The 20,304-nt window shown below is 46.5% G+C and overlaps 1 protein-coding gene and 1 pseudogene across 3 annotated transcripts in view; one reads left to right on the forward strand and one right to left on the reverse strand.

Moving 5' to 3' along the window:
• Positions 1-20,304, forward strand: part of NID2 (nidogen 2) — a 92,673-nt gene that overhangs the window by 19,350 nt on the left and 53,019 nt on the right. Inside the window, exons 1-6 of one of the 2 annotated variants that reach the window (XM_086321512.1) lie at positions 4,487-4,593; positions 5,337-5,424; positions 10,928-11,077; positions 11,588-11,833; positions 13,258-13,458; positions 14,757-14,987. In XM_086321512.1, the coding sequence (XP_086177638.1) occupies positions 5,403-5,424; positions 10,928-11,077; positions 11,588-11,833; positions 13,258-13,458; positions 14,757-14,987 (850 nt within the window). In that variant the 5' untranslated portion in view covers positions 4,487-4,593; positions 5,337-5,402. Of the gene's footprint in view, positions 1-4,486; positions 4,594-5,336; positions 5,425-10,927; positions 11,078-11,587; positions 11,834-13,257; positions 13,459-14,756; positions 14,988-20,304 lie in introns of those variants that run through there. The other variant, XM_086321510.1, reaches the window with a different exon arrangement.
• On the reverse strand, positions 6,032-7,413 carry LOC147364608 (large ribosomal subunit protein uL3 pseudogene; annotated as a pseudogene). Its single transcript, XR_015134749.1, has one exon. The product of XR_015134749.1 is annotated as a large ribosomal subunit protein uL3 pseudogene (transcript).

Consider the following 20,304-nt stretch of genomic DNA (forward strand, 5'->3'; position numbering starts at 1 on the left):
CCTTTCTCTCAAGAGAGAGAAGTGAGTTTTATGGGGAGGCTTCAGAACTTTCACACCTTTTTAGTCTAGTCTCCTGAATTTTCAGCATAAATGACATATATCTAAAGAAAATATAAAGCCAAGTATCAAAGACTTTTTTCTTTTTTAAAAAAAATATTTATTTTTAATTGGAGGATAATTGCTTACAATATTGTGTTGGTTTCTGTTGACCAAAGAGATTCTGAGGTAAAGATGTGCTCCAAAGTGGTCTTTTCATTTGTGGGTTGCGACTTCCTGCCCTGAGAAGAGCTTGGAATATTAGAAAGCAGATCCCTGGAGTGATTTGTTAAAGGGTTAAGAAGAATGGGCTGCACGCCCTGTTTTGAGCTGTGAGGGGCTGAGAGAAGCTGGCCGTAACTGTAGGAGGCCAAGGGAACTGGCCATAGAGAACAGAGGCAGCAGCCATAACTCTCATGGGGCATGAACTATGATATTTACCAGCTGCTAGATAACGCCTACCCCTGACATCTCGGAAATGGCAACATGCGTTTGAAACATCTGGGTAATACAATGAGACATTTAGGGAAAAAAATCTATAAGTTTTTGAACTTTGAAAAATCAGCCACCATATTAGCAGAGAGGGAAAGCTTTAAAACTTGAAAGCAGAAATTAAAAATAGTTGAACCTCTGGTTTCATCTCGGGCTTTAGGAAGACTCAGTGTCCTCGGGGAATTTGTTCCAGAACCCCCTCTTCCCGTGCAGATACCAAAATCTGTGTATGCTCAAGGCCCTCAGTCAGCCCTTCGGATACCTGGTTCTGCAGCCTCAACTCCCTCAGCTGTGGGTTCCCCAACCGTGAATCTTAAATACAGCACAGGATCCGCAGCTCCTTGAATATGCAGGTGCAGAACTTGTGGATACCAGAGGGCTGAGGTATAGAACCATGCAATTATTAATTACTTGGTTTTTCTTGGCAGTGAAGTTTGTTGTTTTCAAACAAAACATTAGCATCCCACAGGTCTATCAGGCAAAAGTAGACTCCCTCTGGGAAAGTTAGTGGGTGGGGTGGCTGAGACTCACGTTGAACACTGCCTGCTAAAACGCCAACCTTGAGCCACGTTGCCAGCTTTTTCTAATGATGGAGTGGAGGAGTGTGAATTTTGGTTTTCAGTGGACTTGAGTTTGATTTCAAGCTCTGTTATGTGGTTTGGGATAAGACATTTGCTCTGCTTGAGTCTCATTTTCTTCAGCTATGCGGCAGAGATAATGTGTGTGTGCTGTGTGTACTACGTTGCTTCAGCTGTGTCTAACTCTTTGCGACCCTGTGGACTGTAGCCCGCTTCTGTGCGTGGGATTCTCCAGGCAGGAATACTGGAGTGGGTTGCTGTGCCCTTCTCCAGGGGATCTTTCCAATTCAGGAGTCGAACCTGGGTCTCATATCTCCTGCACTGGCAGGCAGGTTCTTTACCACTAGTGCCGCCTGGGACCTCATCGAAGAGTTGCAAGAATTAAAACTGGGCATGGAACCACCAGGCCCAGTAGATTTTACTTTCGCCTTTAAGTTTCATAGTAGTTAACTTGCTAAACCAAGAAATTAAATAGATTTCCCTTTTCTTTAAAAAATTTTTTTTCCCTTAGGGACTATTTTTATAGACTTTTTGTTGAGAAATCTAGATTCTTTTTAGATCATGTCCACACTAGGCAAGAATGTCCCAATTTCACTCTAATTCTAGCCTCAAGCTTATTGTTTTCTTTATGTTTTTGTAGACCACAAAACCAGCAGTAAATTGGCTGCACAAACTTTCTCTGTTTCAAGGGTATTTTTTCTCCAAACAACTCTGGAAACTTGTTGTCAAACCAAAAATTACCTGAGCAGTGCCCTCCTCTGATCAGGGCACTATCGGGTGTCCACTTGGACTCTGAGCAGGAACTTTGCTTGGATGGTGCTAGCGCAGTTAATCCTCAGAATTGCCCTGTGCAGTAGATCCTTCCCACAGTGCAGAGAAGAAGGCGGAAGCCTGAAGTACTGAGTGATTTGTTGGGGTAAGAGGCAGGCCAGGACTGCAGCAGAGCCGTGTAAGGTCAGAGCAAGCACCATATAGGGCAGATCCACCTGTGGTGCGTTGGGGACATCTTCCTGGAGAAGGAGGACTTGAGCCAGGCCTTGAGGTCAAAGCCTCAGTTTTGAGAGATAGAAAGTGGGGCATATTCTGGACAGAGGAGTGACAAGAGTGGAGGTTGTAAGGTGGAAATGGGGAGAGAGAGAGTTGCAAGGGGTAGGTGTAAGAGGCAGCTGCCAGCAAGGCTCTCGCTGCCTGCAGCCTGCCAGTGTTGTGGGCAGCAGGGACGAGCTTGATTCACAGGGACCATAGAGGTTCTTAAGATTCTGAAACCTACCTGCCCAGGTGGTGCAATGAGGAGCTTTATTTGACCTCAGCTGCATGATGAATTGGAAAGGGGACACCTGGCTTTCAGCACCCTCAGGCGTTCTCACTCTGTCCTGCGATGCTATTGATTGTACTTGGATGGCAGTCATGCAGGGAAGGCCCAGGATGTGAATAGGATTTCCCTGTGGCTTCTGGCCTTGGGAAAGGCCTTAGGGATGTGTCTCAAGTAGCTTCTACCCTGGGATGAACTCAAACAGGCTCTGCTGCCCAACCCAGCCTTCCAAACACAAAAGCCCCTCTCCAGGGGTGGGGGCACCCCCAGGTTGCTGAGGGAATGTGAACAAGAGGGTCACCCATACCGCTGAAAACACCTTAAGGGAGAGCCTTCTAGGGTCAGATGTAACCCTCCCCCAACAAAAAACAGGGTCCTAATACCTGTTTGCCCAGCCAGCTTCACTATGTACCACACATATACACCAAAAACAAATGAACACTGGAGGGAAAAGCCTGCCACTGGTTTTCATTATAAAGCTGGGTGTGGTTTTTCTTAATTTGTCTATCATGCTGTGAGGTGGAAAACTTAGAAAAAAATCTGTCCTGCAGTGAAAAATGTAGGTTCTTTATCTTGAGGTAGCAGGAAGAGCTGTTAAAGTAAAGGTCAGCCCAGTTGCCAGAGGCAGGGCCAGCTCAGGAAAGCCCTTGGTCCCTGTTTGCACGGTGAATCTGGTCTGCACCGTGGAACCTGTCAGTGTTCCACGTGGCTGGGCCAGGGCTGAAGACGAGTGTTTAAGGGTTTTTGGAGAAATGAAGACTGAAGGATGGATCAGAATAAGTGCAGAGGAGGAGTTTTCCATTTGTGTGAAAATCTCCCAGTTAGGACAAGTCTCAAGTGCCCTGGCAGCGCCTCTCCTCCTTCCTGTTATAGCCCCGTGACTCCACCCTCATTTTTTCTTTCCGTTAAGGATAGGAAAAGAGTGAAAAAACATTCAACGAAAAAAACAGAAACGACGTTTTTTAAATCCTCATTAGGGAGATGCTTTTAGCAACTGTCTAACTTCATTTAACAAAACTGCTGCAAACTGAGCCTGTTCACACCTGGCTGCCCTCCACCCTCCTCTGAGGTTCAAGTTGCCAGCAGACTTGTCCCTTCCTTGTGACAGGAGCCGCCAGGCAGAATGTGGGTCCCCAGAGGGTCTGGAGTGAAGCCTGCCCAGTGGGTAAAATTTGGGAGAGAGGAATCTGTGGGATAAAAACTAAATTTCTTGAAGTGTGGCTCTAGTCCACTTGTGGTTCTTTCTTTCATGGCCCTGGTTTAAAATGCTGATTCCACACCCCTCCTCCACCTTCTGACCCAGAATCTGCCTGTTTAAGCCAGGTCCCCTAGTGATTCTGAAGCCCACTTCAATTGAGTATTGCTGATATGAGGGAAGGAGTGTTGGATTTAGAGCCAGAAGATCATATAATCTTTGTGGAACAGGAAGAAGTGTGTGAAAACACATTTATAGGTGTGAGATAAAAGAGGCATAGAAATGACCACTGAGAAAGAAAAGGTACTCACTGCACATCTCATCCAGCTGGGATTCAGACACTGAGTCCCCACCTCCATGGGGTTCACCATCCTTGAATCTACCTGCAGTTCCCATAGAAGTTTGAGAAGTCACATTGGCCAGAAGTCTGGCTTTTCTTGCCCCGATAAAGACCCGGTCCTGGGCACCTGGTTTCCTCCATTAAGGATCTTCACATGCCACGCTTGTGGACTTAGCCTAAGTGGGCCATCCAGCGCAGTGTCCTGCTTCTCAGTCAGGGCAGGAGTGAATGCTAAAGCATTCCCTGAAACCCACCCACCCCAGGAGCTGCTAATTAATTGGTCAGATGAAATTCATTCACTACATGAAACAGCATTCTCCAACTCAGGGAAGGTTTGCAAATACGCTGACCATTGTCATCCATGGGCATAAGAGACCCCAGGAGTGGCTAAGGTGCAGACTCTTGGGATCTGCCCTCTGAGTCTGAATTGGTAGGTCAAAGGTATGCTCTAGGAATTTGCATTTTTAGTTAGGATCCCAGGTGATTCTGATGCAGCAGTTCCCAGAATTCATAGGAAGGAAGGCAGCTTTCCTTCTGCCTGGCACCATGCTGAAGGTGTAAGTCCCTGTCAGAGCCAGAGTGGAGCTTCCCAGGTGCCTCAGAGGTGCTGCCAGAACTGACCTCCCACAGACCTCCTCCAGTAAGTGGCAGCTCCAGCCTTCCAGTTCCCACACCAGGAAATGAACATCCCTGTGGAGCCCTCTCTTTCTCCTCCCCACCTGCCTCCCCTCTCTCTACCTTACCCCCTACTCCTCCTCCTCTTCTCTCCCTCTATCCAGTCCATCAGCCTACCCTGGCAGCTCTACCTCACAGCACTCCAGATGTGGTCTGTTCTCCAGCCCCTCCATCAGCACCTCCGACGACCAAGCCACCAGTCCCCTCCCACACAGCATCACCCTTCTGCTCCAAACCCTCCAGCAGCTTCCCACCTCACTCAGACTAAAACCCAGATCCTCCCCTTGACCTCCCAGGCCTGACAGGAGAGAAGTGGCCAGGGCTACTTCTCCGGCCTTCTCCCCTCTCCCTGCCCCTGTTTCTCCCACGTGCCTGCCTGCCTGACAGGGCGTGCCTGCCCTCACTCATCCTCCCCTCCTCTAGGCCTCTGCCCAAAGTCACCTTCGCCCTCCTGTCCCTCCCTGACTTAAGTTTCTGCATAGCTCTGGATATTATCCCCGATGCCAAATAATTTACCTGTCTGTTGACTGTTGTCTAGGGAGGGGGATATAAGCTTCAGGACAGGAAATAATTTTTTTAATTATATTTATTTCTGGCCACGCTGGGTGTTGGTTGTTGCACGAGGGCTTTCTCTAGTTGCAACAAGGGGGAACTAGTCTTGGTTGCAGTGCGCAGGGTTCTCATTGCTAGTGTCTTCTCTTGCTGCAGAGCACAGGCTCTCTAGAGCACGAAGGCTTCAGTAGCTGTGGCTCACGGGCTTAGCTGTTCCGAGGCATGTGGACTCTTCCCGGACCAGGTATCGAACCCATGTCCCCTGCAAGGCAGGCAGATTCCCATCTACTGTGCCACCAGGGAAGTCCAGGACAGGAATTTTTGTTTCTCTTGTTCCCTGCTGTATCCTCAGTTCCTACTCCAGGGCCAGGCGCATAGGGAGTTCTTGGTAAATACTTGTTTGAATTACTGAAAGAAAATTGTAGCGTTTGCCTTTCACCTAAGTTGGCACTGTCAGTATTACGTGTGCTCATCTGCACACGGAGGCAGGTACAGAAAAGGAACCGGATGTTCCTCTGACCAGGAGCATACCCACGTTCCCCTGCTGTGCTGGAAAGCACAGCTTGTATTCCTGGCTCAGCAAGTCCCATCCTGAGCATGCAGCTCCCCTCCCCCCTACATACACAGTTTTAAAAGATCCCCAAACCAGCCTACCAGTAGCTAACCCATTATAATTATAGTTTCAGTCATGTAATAGACTTTCATGGGGGCCTAACTTATTTTTTGTTAGAAACATGCAGACGGTGTGCCCATAAACTTTTAAACTTTGGCACGGTTGCATTTGTATGTTGCTGGCTATACTGCCAAGCCTCTCTTTTTACCCATAGCATAGCCATGCCTCCGCCTACTAGTTTATTTATTTTTTTTCCACTGGAAAATAATTTTATTGAGATTCTACCAGCTGTATAATCTGTTCTATTAGGCCCCTTCTTCCTTTGCAATTCGGTCCTTCTTAAGTGGTCCCATGAAGGCTTTCTTCTCCTCCACAGTCTGGAAGCGACCATGACCAAATTTGGAGGTGGTGTCAATACATTTGAGGTCGATCTTCTCCAGGGCCCGCCGTTTGGTCTGTACCAGCAAGGACTTGTGCAGAGTGAGCACTCGCTTCTTGGTTCTCACCATGCAGCCTTTGAGCATGACAAAGTCATTGGTCACCTCACTGTAGTGGACAAAGCCACCCAGAGGGTTGATGCTCTTGTCAGACAGATCGTAATCAGTAGAGGCATTGTACTTGATCAGTTTGCCGTCCTTGATGAGGTAGCCCTGACCAATCTTGTAGATCTTCTTGTTGATCTCAGTGCGGTGATGGTAGCCTTTCTGCCCAGCCCGAGCCACAGAGAAGGCCACCCAGGCAGGATGCCACGCCCCAATACAGGCAACCTTGCGCAGCCCTCAGTGGGTCTTACGGGGCAGCTTCTTGGTGTGCCAATGGCTGGTGATGCCTTTGTAGCCTTGGCCCTTGGTCACCCCAATGACATCAATCATCTCATCCTGGCCAAACACTTGGCTCGCAGGGACCTGCTGCTCGAGCCTCTCGCGGGCCCAGTCCAGTTTCTCGGCCACAGTGCCTCTGTTCACCTGGACCTCCATGAGGTATGCCTTCTTCTGGCGCAGAGGAAGCAGGCGCATCTGGGTGTGGGCAATGACATGGATGACCTGACAGTACTTTTTCATGCTGCTGAAGTCCCTCTCAAGGGGCTTCTTGCTGTCTGCGTCCTGCCACTTCTTGCAGTATTTGGTGAAGGCCTTCTTCTTGGACTTATGCCAGTTCTTGTAGAAGCGCCTTTTGCACTCGTCGCTGATATGCTCAGCAAAGATGGTCTTAAAGGTCCGGAGGCCTCGGGGTGTTTCCATGTAGCCCACGATGCCCACAATCACCATGGGTGGAGTCTCCATGATGGTCACAGCCTCCACAACTTCCTTCTTGTTCACCTTGGACCCTGGCCTATCGACCTCCCTCACAATGTGGGTCATGCCAGCCTTGTAGCCAAGAAAGGCAGTGAGGTGTACGGGCTTGGAAGAGTCATCCTTGGGGAAGCTCTTCACCTTCCCGCGGTGCTGGCTGCTGCGCTTCCGAGGCAGGAAGCCCAGGGACCCGTGCCTGGGAGCAGAGAACTTTCTGTGAGACATCCTGCTGTCGAAAGCTGCCGGTAGAGCTCCACCTACTAGTTTAGTTCAATTAACCCAACTCTACACATCTGTAGGACTTCCCTAGTGGCTCAGATGGTGAATCTGCCTGCAATCCAGGAGACATGGGTTCAACCCCTGGGTAAGGAAGATCCCCTGGAGAAGTAAATGGCAACCCACTCCAGTATTCTTGCCTGGAGAATTTCATAGACAGAGGAGCCTGGCAGGCTCAAAGAGGGGTCGCAAAGAGTTGGACACGACTGAGCAACTGAACTGAATACAAACCCATCATTTATTAATTTGAGGGCAGAACAGTGTTTTTTAAAATTGTAATACAAACACTTTACAACATTAGTTTCTGCTGTACAATGAAGTGAAACAGCTGTATGTGTGTGTATATACATATATCAGTTCAGTTGCTCAGTCGTGTCTGACTCTTTGTGACCCCATGAATCACAGCACGCCAGGCCTCCCTGTCCATCACCAACTCCTGGAGTTCACTCAGACTCAAGTCCATCGAGTCAGTGATGCCATCCGGCCATCTCATCCTCTGTTGACCCCTTCTCCTCCTGCCCCCAATCCCTCCCAGCATCAGAGTCTTTTCCAATGAGTCAACTCTTCACATGAGGTAGCCAAAGTACTGGAGTTTCAGCTTTAGCATCATTCCTTCCAAAGAAATCCCAGGGCTGATCTCCTTCAGAATGGACTGGTTGGATCTCCTTGCAGTCCAAGGGACTCTCAAGAGTCTTCTCCAACACCACAGTTCAAAAGCATTATATATATACATACATATATATACACACACATGCACATATATCTCCTCCCTCTTTGGGCCTCCCTCCACCCGCATCCCACCCCTCTAGGTCATCACAGAGCACTGAGCCGAGCTCCCTGTGCTTTATAGCAGGTTCCCACTAGCTATCTGTTTTACGCATGGTAGTGTATATGTGTCAATCCCAATCTCCCAATTCATCCCGCCTACCTTTCCCCCTGTGTCCACATACCTCTTCTCTCATCTGTGTCTCTACTCCTGCCCTGGAAATAGGTTCATCTATACCAGTTTTTTTACCTGAATTTCCTGAAGATGACTATCCTTTAGTCCTGCATCAGGTCACCTTTTCACCTTTGCATCCAGAAGTACGCTAAGAAACGGTGTGATTTCTGGTGACGAGGGGTATGTGTGTGTGGAGGGGGTTCATCTTGATTTTGGAGAGGAAGAAACAGACTGCATCTCTGTGGTTTCTGTGGAGCCATCTGAGCCAGGCTGCTGTTGAGTGTCAGACATGGGGTGCTTTGCCACCCAGTTCCCTTATGCTCCGGGAGAAGAGGGTCCTGATGGCAGCTGAGGCCGTGAACACACTCACACGTGTGCCAGTTCCTCCAGGGGCCGCTTCTTAACACTTAGTCATGACTTTCTGAGCTGGAGAAATCTGAGATTTTGATAAGTTGTATTCATTTATTTTTACTCAAACTGGGATTTCCTGCTCTCTTTCTTATTAAACCAATGGTAAATAATGATGCACAGTTTTTCCCTCATAGCCATTTTTTACAATCTTTTTTATTATCTGTTTTGTTTTTCTGCATTGAGTTTTGTGTCATTTTCCTGTTCTTATTTTTTCCCAAATGTTCAGAGTGATGCCTAGTTTTCTATTTTTAACGAACTGGAATTTCTCAGCCATGTGCTCAAGGCCCAGTACCAAATCTTGATTCACCAACTTTATTTTCTGTTCCCAGTCAGATATTCCACTTGAGTCAAGATCGTCTGTCCTGCCAACCCTCAGCTCGCTGCTTTCTCAGGAACCTGTAAACAGCAGTCAGATACTGTCCAGAAGTGGCTGCTGCTACTCAGTTCCCTTACCTGTGCCTTTCTGCCAGGGAGATAGCCCTCTGGGGGATCTCTGCTGTTTTCTCCCATTCCATCTGATATGTGAAGTATGACTCAAACTCTACTGGTCAAAGCCTGTGTTGATTAACGCTAGTTACCTGACCAGCTCCTTTGCCTGGCTCTCAGGATAGATGTTCTTGGGCCCCACCAGTGGGTGGTCAGGTGCAGCTGTTAAGAATCTGGAGCAAGTGTCTCTGGGTTCAAATCCCAAGTTGGCCACCTGTGTGACTTTAGGAGAGTCAGTTTGATCTGTGCCAAAACTTCTTTATCTGCATATAGGAATTTGAAAAAAGTCCCTGCTCTTGTGCAAACTGAAAAAATTAAGTTAAAGTTCCTGGCATTTAAAGTACCTGGCATTTATTAGGCACTGTTGCAATGTTCACTTTGTTATATTCTCACTTGCTAGTACAAGTCTTTATGCTGGCTCCACTGTTAACTTCTATGGTGGTACACCCCCCCACCCCCGCACCGCCCCCCAATTTTGTCTTCTGTTCTCTTCTGGAATACTGGGTAAGTATTGGTTTTCCCATTTCTTCCTCCCCTTCCCATTTCCTCCTTTTCAGACCTAGTCCTGGATCGCAGCTGCCACTCAGTTTTTCCAAAGAGCAGGTTATCCGTGGTCATCACAGCAGCTCGGAGGCTAGCCCTAGATTCTGTGCTGTCTTTTCTCCTCTGTCTGCTCGGGGAGTCTCCACCCAACTCCTAGTTCAGGGGATCCCGCGGCAGAGGTGTGCACGGCCGCTCTGCCTCCTAGTGGCCGTGCTCGGGACTGTCATCGTCCCCAGTGTCCGGGAAAGCCTTCTCTTGTCTGTCAGCACCCCTGGCCACACCCCACCTCCTTGGCCATTCGCTGTAGTGACAATGGAATCTGCTCCAGTTCCCTTCTTTCTTGGCAGCACAAATGGTCCTCTTTCTTTTTTTAATGGGCAGAATAAGCAGGAGATGGAAGGGACAGCTACTGGAGCAATAAACTTACCTGGGGCCACGTGGCTTCCTAGAGAGGGGTGACTGTGCCCAGGCTCTCCACTACTGCCCAGACATCCCGCTTGGGTCACACCCACCACAAGAAACCCTGCTAAGCTCCAGAACTTTTCACGCCTGGGTTCCCTGCTCCTTCTCCATCTCGACCTGCCTCCCCATACACGTTCTTTAAGGGGTGTGCGTGTATGTGTGTTCTTTCTTTAACACCCTTCTTCTCTTTCAGAAAAACATTTTTTTTTCCCCCTGGGTAGTAAGACAAGCTATAGGTTATTCTCTCTCAAGTTCAGGGTTACCAAAAAGAAGAGAAGAATGGTTAGACATAAGACTGCATTTGTTAGTTTTTCTCTTTGGTCATCCTCTCAGAAACTCACTGCTAGTAGTTTGAACCATATAAAATTGCTGACCTTTGGCCATTTTTTGACCCAGAAAATGGCCGTTTTGTACAGTTCAGCCTAAGACCTACTTCCTGGCTGGCTTTCCTGTCCCCACACAGAGGGTCTCAGCCTCATCCTTGCTCAACAGCTCTGCAGGGAGACCAGATGCGAGCAGTCAGCAGTGCTTCTTGCCAGAAGACCAGGCAGGTTTATTCTCCCTGCATTGAATGTCATCCCTGTCTCTGAAACGTCAAAACTGCACTTGTTTATTACACTCTAAATGGATTTTATGGAGCAGATGCTGTGTCCATGATGAAGCTTGGCAGCCGTGACCCCAGAATCACTTAGTCCTTTTCATGCGAGTTTGTTTTACTTTCCAGTCTTCACGTACAATGCTGCCAACAAGGAGACCTGTGAACACAACCACGAGCGCTGCTCCCGGCACGCCTTCTGCACTGACTATGCCACGGGTTTCTGCTGCCACTGCCAGTCCAGGTTTTACGGGAACGGGAAGCAGTGTCTACCTGAAGGTGAGGGGTGATGGCTTGATTGGGGCAGGGGGCTGCTCTGGGTCTGTTCCTGCCGCTTGCTGTTTCTAGCGGCCACCATGAGTTCTGCTTGTGATGGCTTGACTGGGGCAGGGGGCTGCTCTGGGTCTGCTCCTGCCGCTTGCTGTTTCTAGCGGCCACCATGAGTTCTGCTTGTGGACATTGCGTCACTACCGTTTGAATCAAAGTGCTAGCAACTTGCAGGTGCTCCATAAATGTCTGAGGGATGAACACGTTTGAGCTGATTTCCCAATTTGAGGATTAACCAGAAATGTTTCCTCCCATTTTGCTAGTGCGTTAGAGTCAAAGTGGATGGGAGAGAAGGAGGAGGGGAGGAGAGAGATGGAAGGCAGGTCTGTCTGGTACCTAGATGGCCAGTGGGATGTTAAGGAGTTGGGAAAAGGGCTGAAGATGGAGACTGGGGAGTTGGTGGGTGGCTTTATCTGTGCGCCTGGATGATGGTCAAGGTTGACAGGGTTTTCTATCTCTTAGGGGCACCTCATCGAGTCAATGGGAAGGTGAGTGGGCACCTCCTCGTGGGCCATACACCCGTGCACTTCACCGACGTGGACCTGCACGCTTACGTGGTGGGCAACGACGGCAGAGCCTACACGGCCATCAGCCACATCCCGCAGCCCGCGGCCCAGGCCCTTCTCCCGCTCACGCCGATCGGAGGTCTATTTGGCTGGCTCTTTGCTTTAGAAAAACCAGGCTGGGAGAACGGCTTCAGCCTCACAGGTGAGCAAGGCCGCGATCACCACTGCTTTGGTGGCTTGGAGGCTTGGGTTTCCACTCAGTGGAAGAGGATTCACTTGCTTCAGAGCCACATGGGTGGGCTTGTTCTGTCCAAGGTAGTGGGGGATGGTTTGGCCTTGCAGGACTGTTTTTAAGACCCTGTGATTCCTTCTAAATGCTTTCAAGGTTGTTCTGAGAAGTAGGATGATTCCATTTGGATTATTCATGGTCTCTTACCCCATTTGTTGAAGCCCGTGTGTCACAGCCCATGTAACTGAGTTGTCATGTACGTATCTGTCAAATAGGGATGCATGTGAAAATTCTAGGGCCCCTGGAGGTGATTTCTCTTCATGGGGAGGGGTGCCTTTCCTCCTTGTCCCTTGATGACCCGTACCTATAATGGTATAGACAGCACTCCTTAGACTTTAACCCACATGCACATCACCTGAGGCCTCAGGAAAGGATAGGTTCTGATTAAGTGGGGGGAGGAGAAAGTTGCAGGGAAGGGGGGCCAGGGGTATCTGGGATCCTGTTTTCCTAGCGAGCTTCCAGGAGGTGATAATTCTGGTCTGAGGCCCACCGTTTAATAGCAAGGGTGTAGGGAATACATCCTGGCTTCTCACCTCAGTACACCTTGTTCCTCAGTGGATTTATCTTTATTGCACATAAAGTGTGAGAGAGAAGTTCTTTGCTCACCTCCAGCTATAGAGCTCAGTAGCTGTTTGTAGGGTCTTGCTTTTAATCAAGGTTTGATAAAACCTTGAGTCAAAAGTAGATAAATAAAATACAGTATACCTAGTTACATTTGAATTTCAGATAAACAATGATTAGTTTGAATAATTTCTGTAAGTATGCCCCAAATATTGTATGGGACATAACTTATACTAAAAATCTGTTTTTTTATTCACCTGAAATTCAAATATAAATGGGTGTCCTGGGGAGTTTTGTTTGGTTTTTCTAAGTCTGGCAGGCTTTGAAAGAGAAAGATCAAGGATGTTCATGCTGCTGCTGCTGCTGCTGCTGCTGCTGCTAAGTCGCTTCAGTCGTGTCTGACTCTGTGCGACCCCACAGACTGTAGCCCCCTAGGCTCCACCATCCCTGGGATTCTCCAGGCAAGAACACTGGAGTGGGTTGCCATTGCCTTCTCCGTCAGGATGTTCATAGGGGTTTATTTTTCACAGAAAACAAGTTCCTACAAAGAGAAGCAGTGTGAAATGGGATAGGATGGAACCACACTCTTGAACAGAAAGTTTGGGGAACTCATGAAATCAACAGCTGATAGTACTTTATCCTGGTTATCAGATCTCCTTAGGTACTGTCTCCAACAGCAGCAGAAATGGGGAAGTGGAAGTATGCACTGGTGATTATTGCTGAAAGATGCAACACTTCTTTTCATTCCTGTGCTGAATTTTTATTTTTCTCTCCAGGTGCTACCTTTATCCATGACGTGGAAGTTACTTTCTACCCAGGAGAGGAGAGGGTTCGAATCACTCAAACTGCTGAGGGGCTGGACCCAGAGAACTACTTGAGCATTAAGACCAACATTCAAGGCCAGGTGCCTTACATCCCAGCAAACTTCTCCGCCCACGTGGCTCCCTACAAGGAGCTCTACCACTATGCAGACTCAGGTACATGCCGCCATTCTCACATCTGTTACATGGGGATGGTACACATCTCACAAGATAGTTATGAAGCTGATGTGAGTGACTGCATGGAAGGTCCTTAGAACAGTGCATGGCCCGTGAAATGAGTTCAATATTGGTTTGATTATTCTTGTTATTTTGTTAGTCTGAGAAAAGTGCTGGCTGTTGTACACAAGAATATCAACATCCCTACCCAGTACTTGCAAATAATAATAACATAATCAGTTACAACCTTGTCTGTGGAGTGGGAAGGGATGGTATAATTATGTACGGTTTTTAACTCTTGTCCCCGCCGGACCATGGAAAAGTACTGATTATTGGAATTTATACTTGTTCTGTAACCTTGTTTGGAGCTGCAGTGTTGTAAAACTCCTGTTAAATTTGGAGTCAGAAGATAGGAATTTTTGTCATGTGTCTAAAGAATGTGGGGAAGAAGGTCACTTACATCAGAGAGCCTGTTTGCTCATCTCTAGAATAATAACCCGCTTTCTGTCTGTCTCACATGGGTGACGTGTTAACTGTGATGTGTTCTGTGAAACACCACTTGCTTTCAAGATCCTGCCCTGATCTCAGCTCCTGTCCTGCAGCACAAGGGTTTTGATTGTGCTTTTGCTTCTTCTATGATGAAATCAGGCAAGAGGCATAGGGAAGAGAATGGGCAGCAGAGACCTGGCCTGGGCACAGGGTGACTGATGGCCAGAAACCTGTCAGGCCTCCCTACTCTGCACTCAGATGGAGATAAAAGACACCCTTCCCCACTTCCTTTCCCCAGAAGCCTTCAGACTTAAGTGCAAGGTGTAGGAAAGCTTCTTTTCTGTGCACTGATGGATAGATTGGCTGAAAACTTGGGAACTAGAGTCAGGCCAACTTGAATTCCAGTTACCACTCTGTGTTACCAGCCTTGTGTCTTAGACTGCTTCTTAACTACTCCTTAACCTCTGTAAGGCTCTCCATACAAGGTGACAGGGTCCACCTTACTGGCTACTGTGAGGAGTAAATGAGGCAGGGCATATAGAGTGCTGGGCATGGCTGGCACATAACATAGTGTATGCTTTGTGAATATTGACAGCAGGGTTTATATCTCCTGCCCTCAGCGCTTTGGTTTTACTTTTACACCCGTTCTTGGGGTTGCCTCGCAGGTTCCCGTTTAAACTCAGGAACTTCTGAGGGGGACATACTCCAGCAACTACATAAAGACTGTGCCAAGAAACTCAACCCACATAAACAAACCTGTTTTTAATATTTTCAAATTTTCTTGTTTGACTGTATGATGTCTCTTGCAGCTGTGACCTCCACAAGTACCAGAACCTACTCTCTCATGTCTGGTGCCATCAACCAAACACAGTCCTACCGCATCCACCAGAACATCACTTACCAGGTGTGCAGGCATGCCCCCAGACACTGGACCGTCCCTGTCACCCAGCAGCTGAATGTTGACCGGGTCTTTGCCTTGTACTCGGATGAAGAAAAAGTGCTCAGATTCGCCGTGACCAATCAAATTGGCCCTGTTGAAGGTATGGTTTCCCTTTTCTGTTCTTACTGGACAAAAATTACATTGAAGCTTCTCTCTTCATTCCTTTTTAGTGCCTCAGAACGATTTACATAGGTTACTAAGGGTAACTGAGTGCCAGGCTCTGTTAGGTGCTGGGTGTAAGGATGAATAAAGCAGGATCCTGTCCTTGAGGTGGAGACAGAGGTAGAAATGGAGCTTTTAGATAGTGTCCCTGCCAAGATCGGGAATAGAGCATAATACATGAGGCTGGTTTGTTGCAACACCCAATTGTGTGCACCCATCTGTGTTGGGGGCACACCTGTGATCAAGGCGGGGCCAAGTTAGGAGGGAGAATGATGCTGACAAATATTTGTTATGATAGTGATAAGCACAGGGTGCTGTGAGCCTAGTTGGGAATTTCAGGGAAGATGTCCCCAAGGAGGTGACATTTAAGCTAGTTAAAGTGTAATAAGGATTTCACCAAATCAAGCTGGGACAAAGACCCAGTGCCTGAACTGGATGCAGATAAGTAGTCAGTGGGGGCTGGTCATTGCAATTATGGTCCTTGAGATAATGGTTGTTAGGATGATGATAAAGATGATGGTGTTTATTAGTATAGGAAGGATATAAACTAACATTTTCAGAGAATGGGCTTGATAGCTTATTTAGCTGACATTACTATAGAATACCGTGTAATATGGTAACACTAAGAATTCTGGACTCTTAAGGGCAGGTTCAATTTCTATGATTCTAGACATATGAGGGTTTAAACTTCTATTACTTACTCTAGCAAAGTAACTTTTATCAGACTTTTTTTTTTAAAGAATCTTTTTGTCTTTATTTTAAAATTTATTTTTGGCTGCACTGGGTCTCTGTTGCTGTGGGCGGGCTTTCTCTAGTTGCGGTGCATGAGCTTCTCATTTGGTGGCTTCTCTTGTTGAGAAGCATGGGCTCCAGAGTGTGTGGGCTCAGTGGTTGCACTGCATGTGCTTGGTTGCCCTAGGCCATGGGGGATCTTAGTTCCTGGACCAGATGTTGAACCTGTGACCCCTGCATTGGCAGGCAGATTCTTAACCACTGGACTACCAGAGAAGTCCCTATCATACATTTCTTACATTTGTGGAGGGTGATGCTTGATGTTACAAGAGGTAGTGAGATGTGTCATAGGCATGGGAGCTAGTGTTAGTGGTGGGAAGTTTTTTCAGAGTAGATATATTAGTTAATCATATGGGAATCGAGTGTAAGATGCTTTGCTGCTGCTGCTGCTAAGTCGCTTCAGTTGTGTCCGACTCTGTGTGACATAGGCCGCATAGACCCCCATAGACCGCAGCCCGCCAGGCTCCCTCGTCCCTGGGATTCTCCAAGCAAGAACACTGGAGTGGGTTTAGTTTAAAGCAAGGAAATTGTTGATAGTGTTTTATAATGAAGTTGATTGTATATAGACCCCCATAGACCGCAGCCCGCCAGGCTCCCCTGTCCCTGGGATTCTCCAAGCAAGAACACTGGAGTGGGTTTAGTTTAAAGCAAAGAAATTGTTGATAGTGTTTTATAATGAAGTTGGTTGTATATAGTTCTGGTATGTGGGGGTTGTGGAATATCCTAGAAAGAGGATTATTGTGAGAGTATTTATTATAATAATGTTGGCATGTTTTGCTAAGAAAAACATATCCAATGTGCCTGCTGCATATTCTACGTTGAAACCCGCTGCGAGTGTAGATTCTCCTTCGGTTAGGTCAAAGGGGGCTCGGGCTCGGTTAGTTTCTTCTAGAGTGGAAATAAATAAATTGATTATAGCTAGGAGTCATGATAGGAAGATTATTCATAAATGTTCTTGTGATGATGGTTGAGAGTGTTAAAGATCCATTTATTAAAAGGATTGATAGAGGAATAATTGCTAGTGTTACTTCGTATGAAATTGTGTACTGCACATAAGGCTCTGATAAATGTATATTTCGAGTTGGAAGCCCATCTGGATCATAAGATGGAATATAGAGCTAGGCTTGGCATAGCTAGTATAAATATTACCCCTAGATTTATATTAATGAGGGGATAATGTATGGGTAGAGCAATTCGTATAATTAGGACCAGGGTTAAAGTTAGGACTGGTATAGAAATGGAAGATGTAGCTGGTTCCTTAAGGAATCAGATCAGATCAGATCAGTCGCTCAGTCGTGTCCGACTCTTTGCGACCCCATGAAATGCAGCACCAGGCTCCCCTGTCCATCACCAACTCCCGGAGTTCACTCAGACTCACGTCCATCGAGTCAGTGATGCCATCCAGCCATCTCATCCTCTGTCGTCCCCTTCTTCTCCTGCCCCAATCCCTCCCAGCATCAGAGTCTTTTCCAATGAGTCAACTCTTCGCATGAGGTGGCCAAAGTACTGAAGTTTCAGCTTTAGCATCATTCCTTCCAAAGAAAACCCAGGGCTGATCTCCTTCAGAATGGACTGGTTGGATCTCCTTGCAGTCCAAGGGACTCTCAAGAGTCTTCTCCAACACCACAGTTCAAAAACATCAATTCTTTGGCGCTCAGCTTTCTTCACAGTCCAACTCTCACATCCATACATGACCACAGGAAAAACCATAGCCTTGACTAGATGGACCTTTGTTGGCAAAGTAATGTCTCTGCTTTTGAATATGCTATCTAGGTTGGTCATAACTTAAGGAATAGTGGTTCTTTAATAAATAATTCGACTGTGTCAGCAATAAGTTGTCATAGGCTGTATGGTCTGACAATATTTGGTCTCTTTGGAAGTTGCATGTAACGTAAGATTTTTGGCTAAATTAATGCAAGAAATGCCATGGCTAAAAGAAGGGAGATGATGAATATTAAGAGGTTAATTATGAACATTTGTTAGGGAAAGGATTTGAACTTCTGGTTATAAAGGGTTAAATTTTACACAATTACTGTATTCTGTCACCTTAATAAACTCTGTTCTTGGGTAATATTTTGTATATATTAAATTAAATCATTAATTGGTTATGTGTGTCTGTGTGTGTGTGTGTGTGTGTGTGTATGGCAGCTTTTTCACATGGGCATTATTTCTCTTTGTTTTTCCACACTGGAAGAACTATATAATAGAAAACAACCTTGATTACTCTGGCCTGAAATCAGATCATGTAGGACTTTAATCATTGAACAAACACATTTTTAATAGCAGTTATACCACTGGGGTGTCCTGATCCAGCATCGAGGTCATAGACCTTTTGTCAATATGAACTCTAGAATAGGATTGCACTGTTATTCCTAGGGTAGCTTGTTCTGTTGATCAATTTTTGGATCAGTAAAGGATAATATTTTGACTAGTAAGTCTAGACTTTAGTCATTTGGAGATATTTTTATTCTCTGAGGACACCCCAACCAAAAATGTCAACCTATATAAAAATTTGTTATCCCTTAGTGGTTTAGTTAGTTTTCTGGGGAGTTAGTTAATTAAAGCTCCAAAGGGTCTTGTTTTATTTTGCTATTGCTGCCTCTTCACGCGGAGGTCAGTTTCACTGATTGAAAGTAAGAAACAGTAAAACCCTCATGTGGCCAATTATACAAGTCCTTATTTAGAGAACGAATGATTATGGTGCCTCTGTACAGTCAGGACACCATGGCGGTCTACCAGTTGTCACTGGGTGGGCAGGGCCTCTAATACTAGTTGTGCTAGAGGTGATGTTTTTTTGTTTGCTGTGTTCCTTTTACTTTTTAAAAATCTTTCCTTGAGTGCCTGCCTGCGTTGGATTAATAGCATAATTACTGAATAATCTTGAGTTGTGTTTATTTGCTGTTAATTATCAGCATATTGGGCTTCCCAGGTGACATTAATGGTAAAGAACCCACGTGCCAATGCAGGAGACACAGGAGACGACAGTTTGAGCTCTGCATCAGGAAGATCCCCTGGAGGAGGGCGTGGCAACCCACTCCAGTGTTCTTGCCTGGAGAATCCCACAGACAGAGGAGCCTGGCGGGCTATAGTCCATAGAGTTGCAAAGAGCTGGACACGACTGATATGACTTAGCGTGCATGCATGTGTCAGTATATTATTAGTATACTGACACAGTATATTATATAATATACTGTATACAGTCAGTATATATGTATATGTGTCAGTATATACAGACACAGTATATAATAATACAGTATATTATTACTGATGTAAGTTTATGTAAGAAATATTTCTAGTTACTCATATTAACATTGTTGCCTCTATTGGTCAATAGATTAGTTCAGCATAAAGCTAGGAGTTGATTTGCTTATTATTGGTATTAAGATAAAGTTATTGAGGGCTTCCCTGGTATCTCATCTGGTAAAGAATCCACCTGCACACTGTTCACAGTAGCTAGGACATGGAAGCAACTAGATGTCCATCGGTGGATGAATGGATAAAGAAGTTGTGGTACATATACACAATGGAATATTATGTATAAAAAAGAACACATTTGAGCCACTTCTAATGAGGTGGGTGAAACAGGAGCCTATTATACAGAGTGAAGCAAGTCAGAAAGAGAAACACCAATACAGTGTATTAATGCATGAAGTGAAAGTCGTGTCCGACTCTTTGTGACCCCATGGACTGTATAGTCCATGGGATTCTCCAGGCCAGAATACTGGAGTGGGTAGCCTTTCCCTTCTCCAGGGGATCTTCCCAACCCAGGGATCAAACCCAGGTCTCCTGCATTGCAGGCGGATTCTTTACCGGCTTAGCCACAAGGGAAACCCAAGAATACTGGAGTGGGTAGCCTATCCCTTATCCAGTGGATATTCCTGACCCAGGAATCAAACCAGGGTCTCTTGCATTACAGGTGGATTCTTTACCAACTGAGCTATCAGGGAAGCCCATATTAATGCATATATATGGAATTTAGAAAAACAGTAATGACAATCCTATATGCAAGGCAGCCAAAGAGACACAATTGTAAAGAACAGACTTTTGGACTATGTGGGAGAAGGCTGAAGGTAGGATGATTTGAGAGAATAACACTGAAACATGTATATTCAGTTCAGTTCAGTCGCTCAGTCGTGTCTGACTCTTTGCAACCCCATGAATCGCAGCACGCCAGGCCTCCCTGTCCATCACCAACTCCCGGAGTTCACTCAGACTCACGTCCATCCAGTCGGTGATGCCATCCAGCCATCTCATCCTCTGTTGCCCCCTTCTTCTCCTGCCCCCAATCCCTCCCAGCATCAGAGTCTTTTCCAATGAGTCAACTCTTCACATGAGGTGGCCAAAGTACTGGAGTTTCAGCTTTAGCATCATTCCTTCCAAAGAAATCCCAGGGCTGATCTCCTTCAGAATGGACTGGTTGGATCTCCTTGCAGTCCAAGGGATTCTCAAGAGTCTTCTCCAAC

The sequence above is a fragment of the Bos grunniens genome, chromosome 10 (assembly GCF_055505025.1).
Source record: "Bos grunniens cultivar Pamir isolate PY7600 chromosome 10, Bosgru_T2T1.0, whole genome shotgun sequence".
Taxonomy (NCBI): domain Eukaryota; kingdom Metazoa; phylum Chordata; class Mammalia; order Artiodactyla; family Bovidae; genus Bos; species Bos grunniens.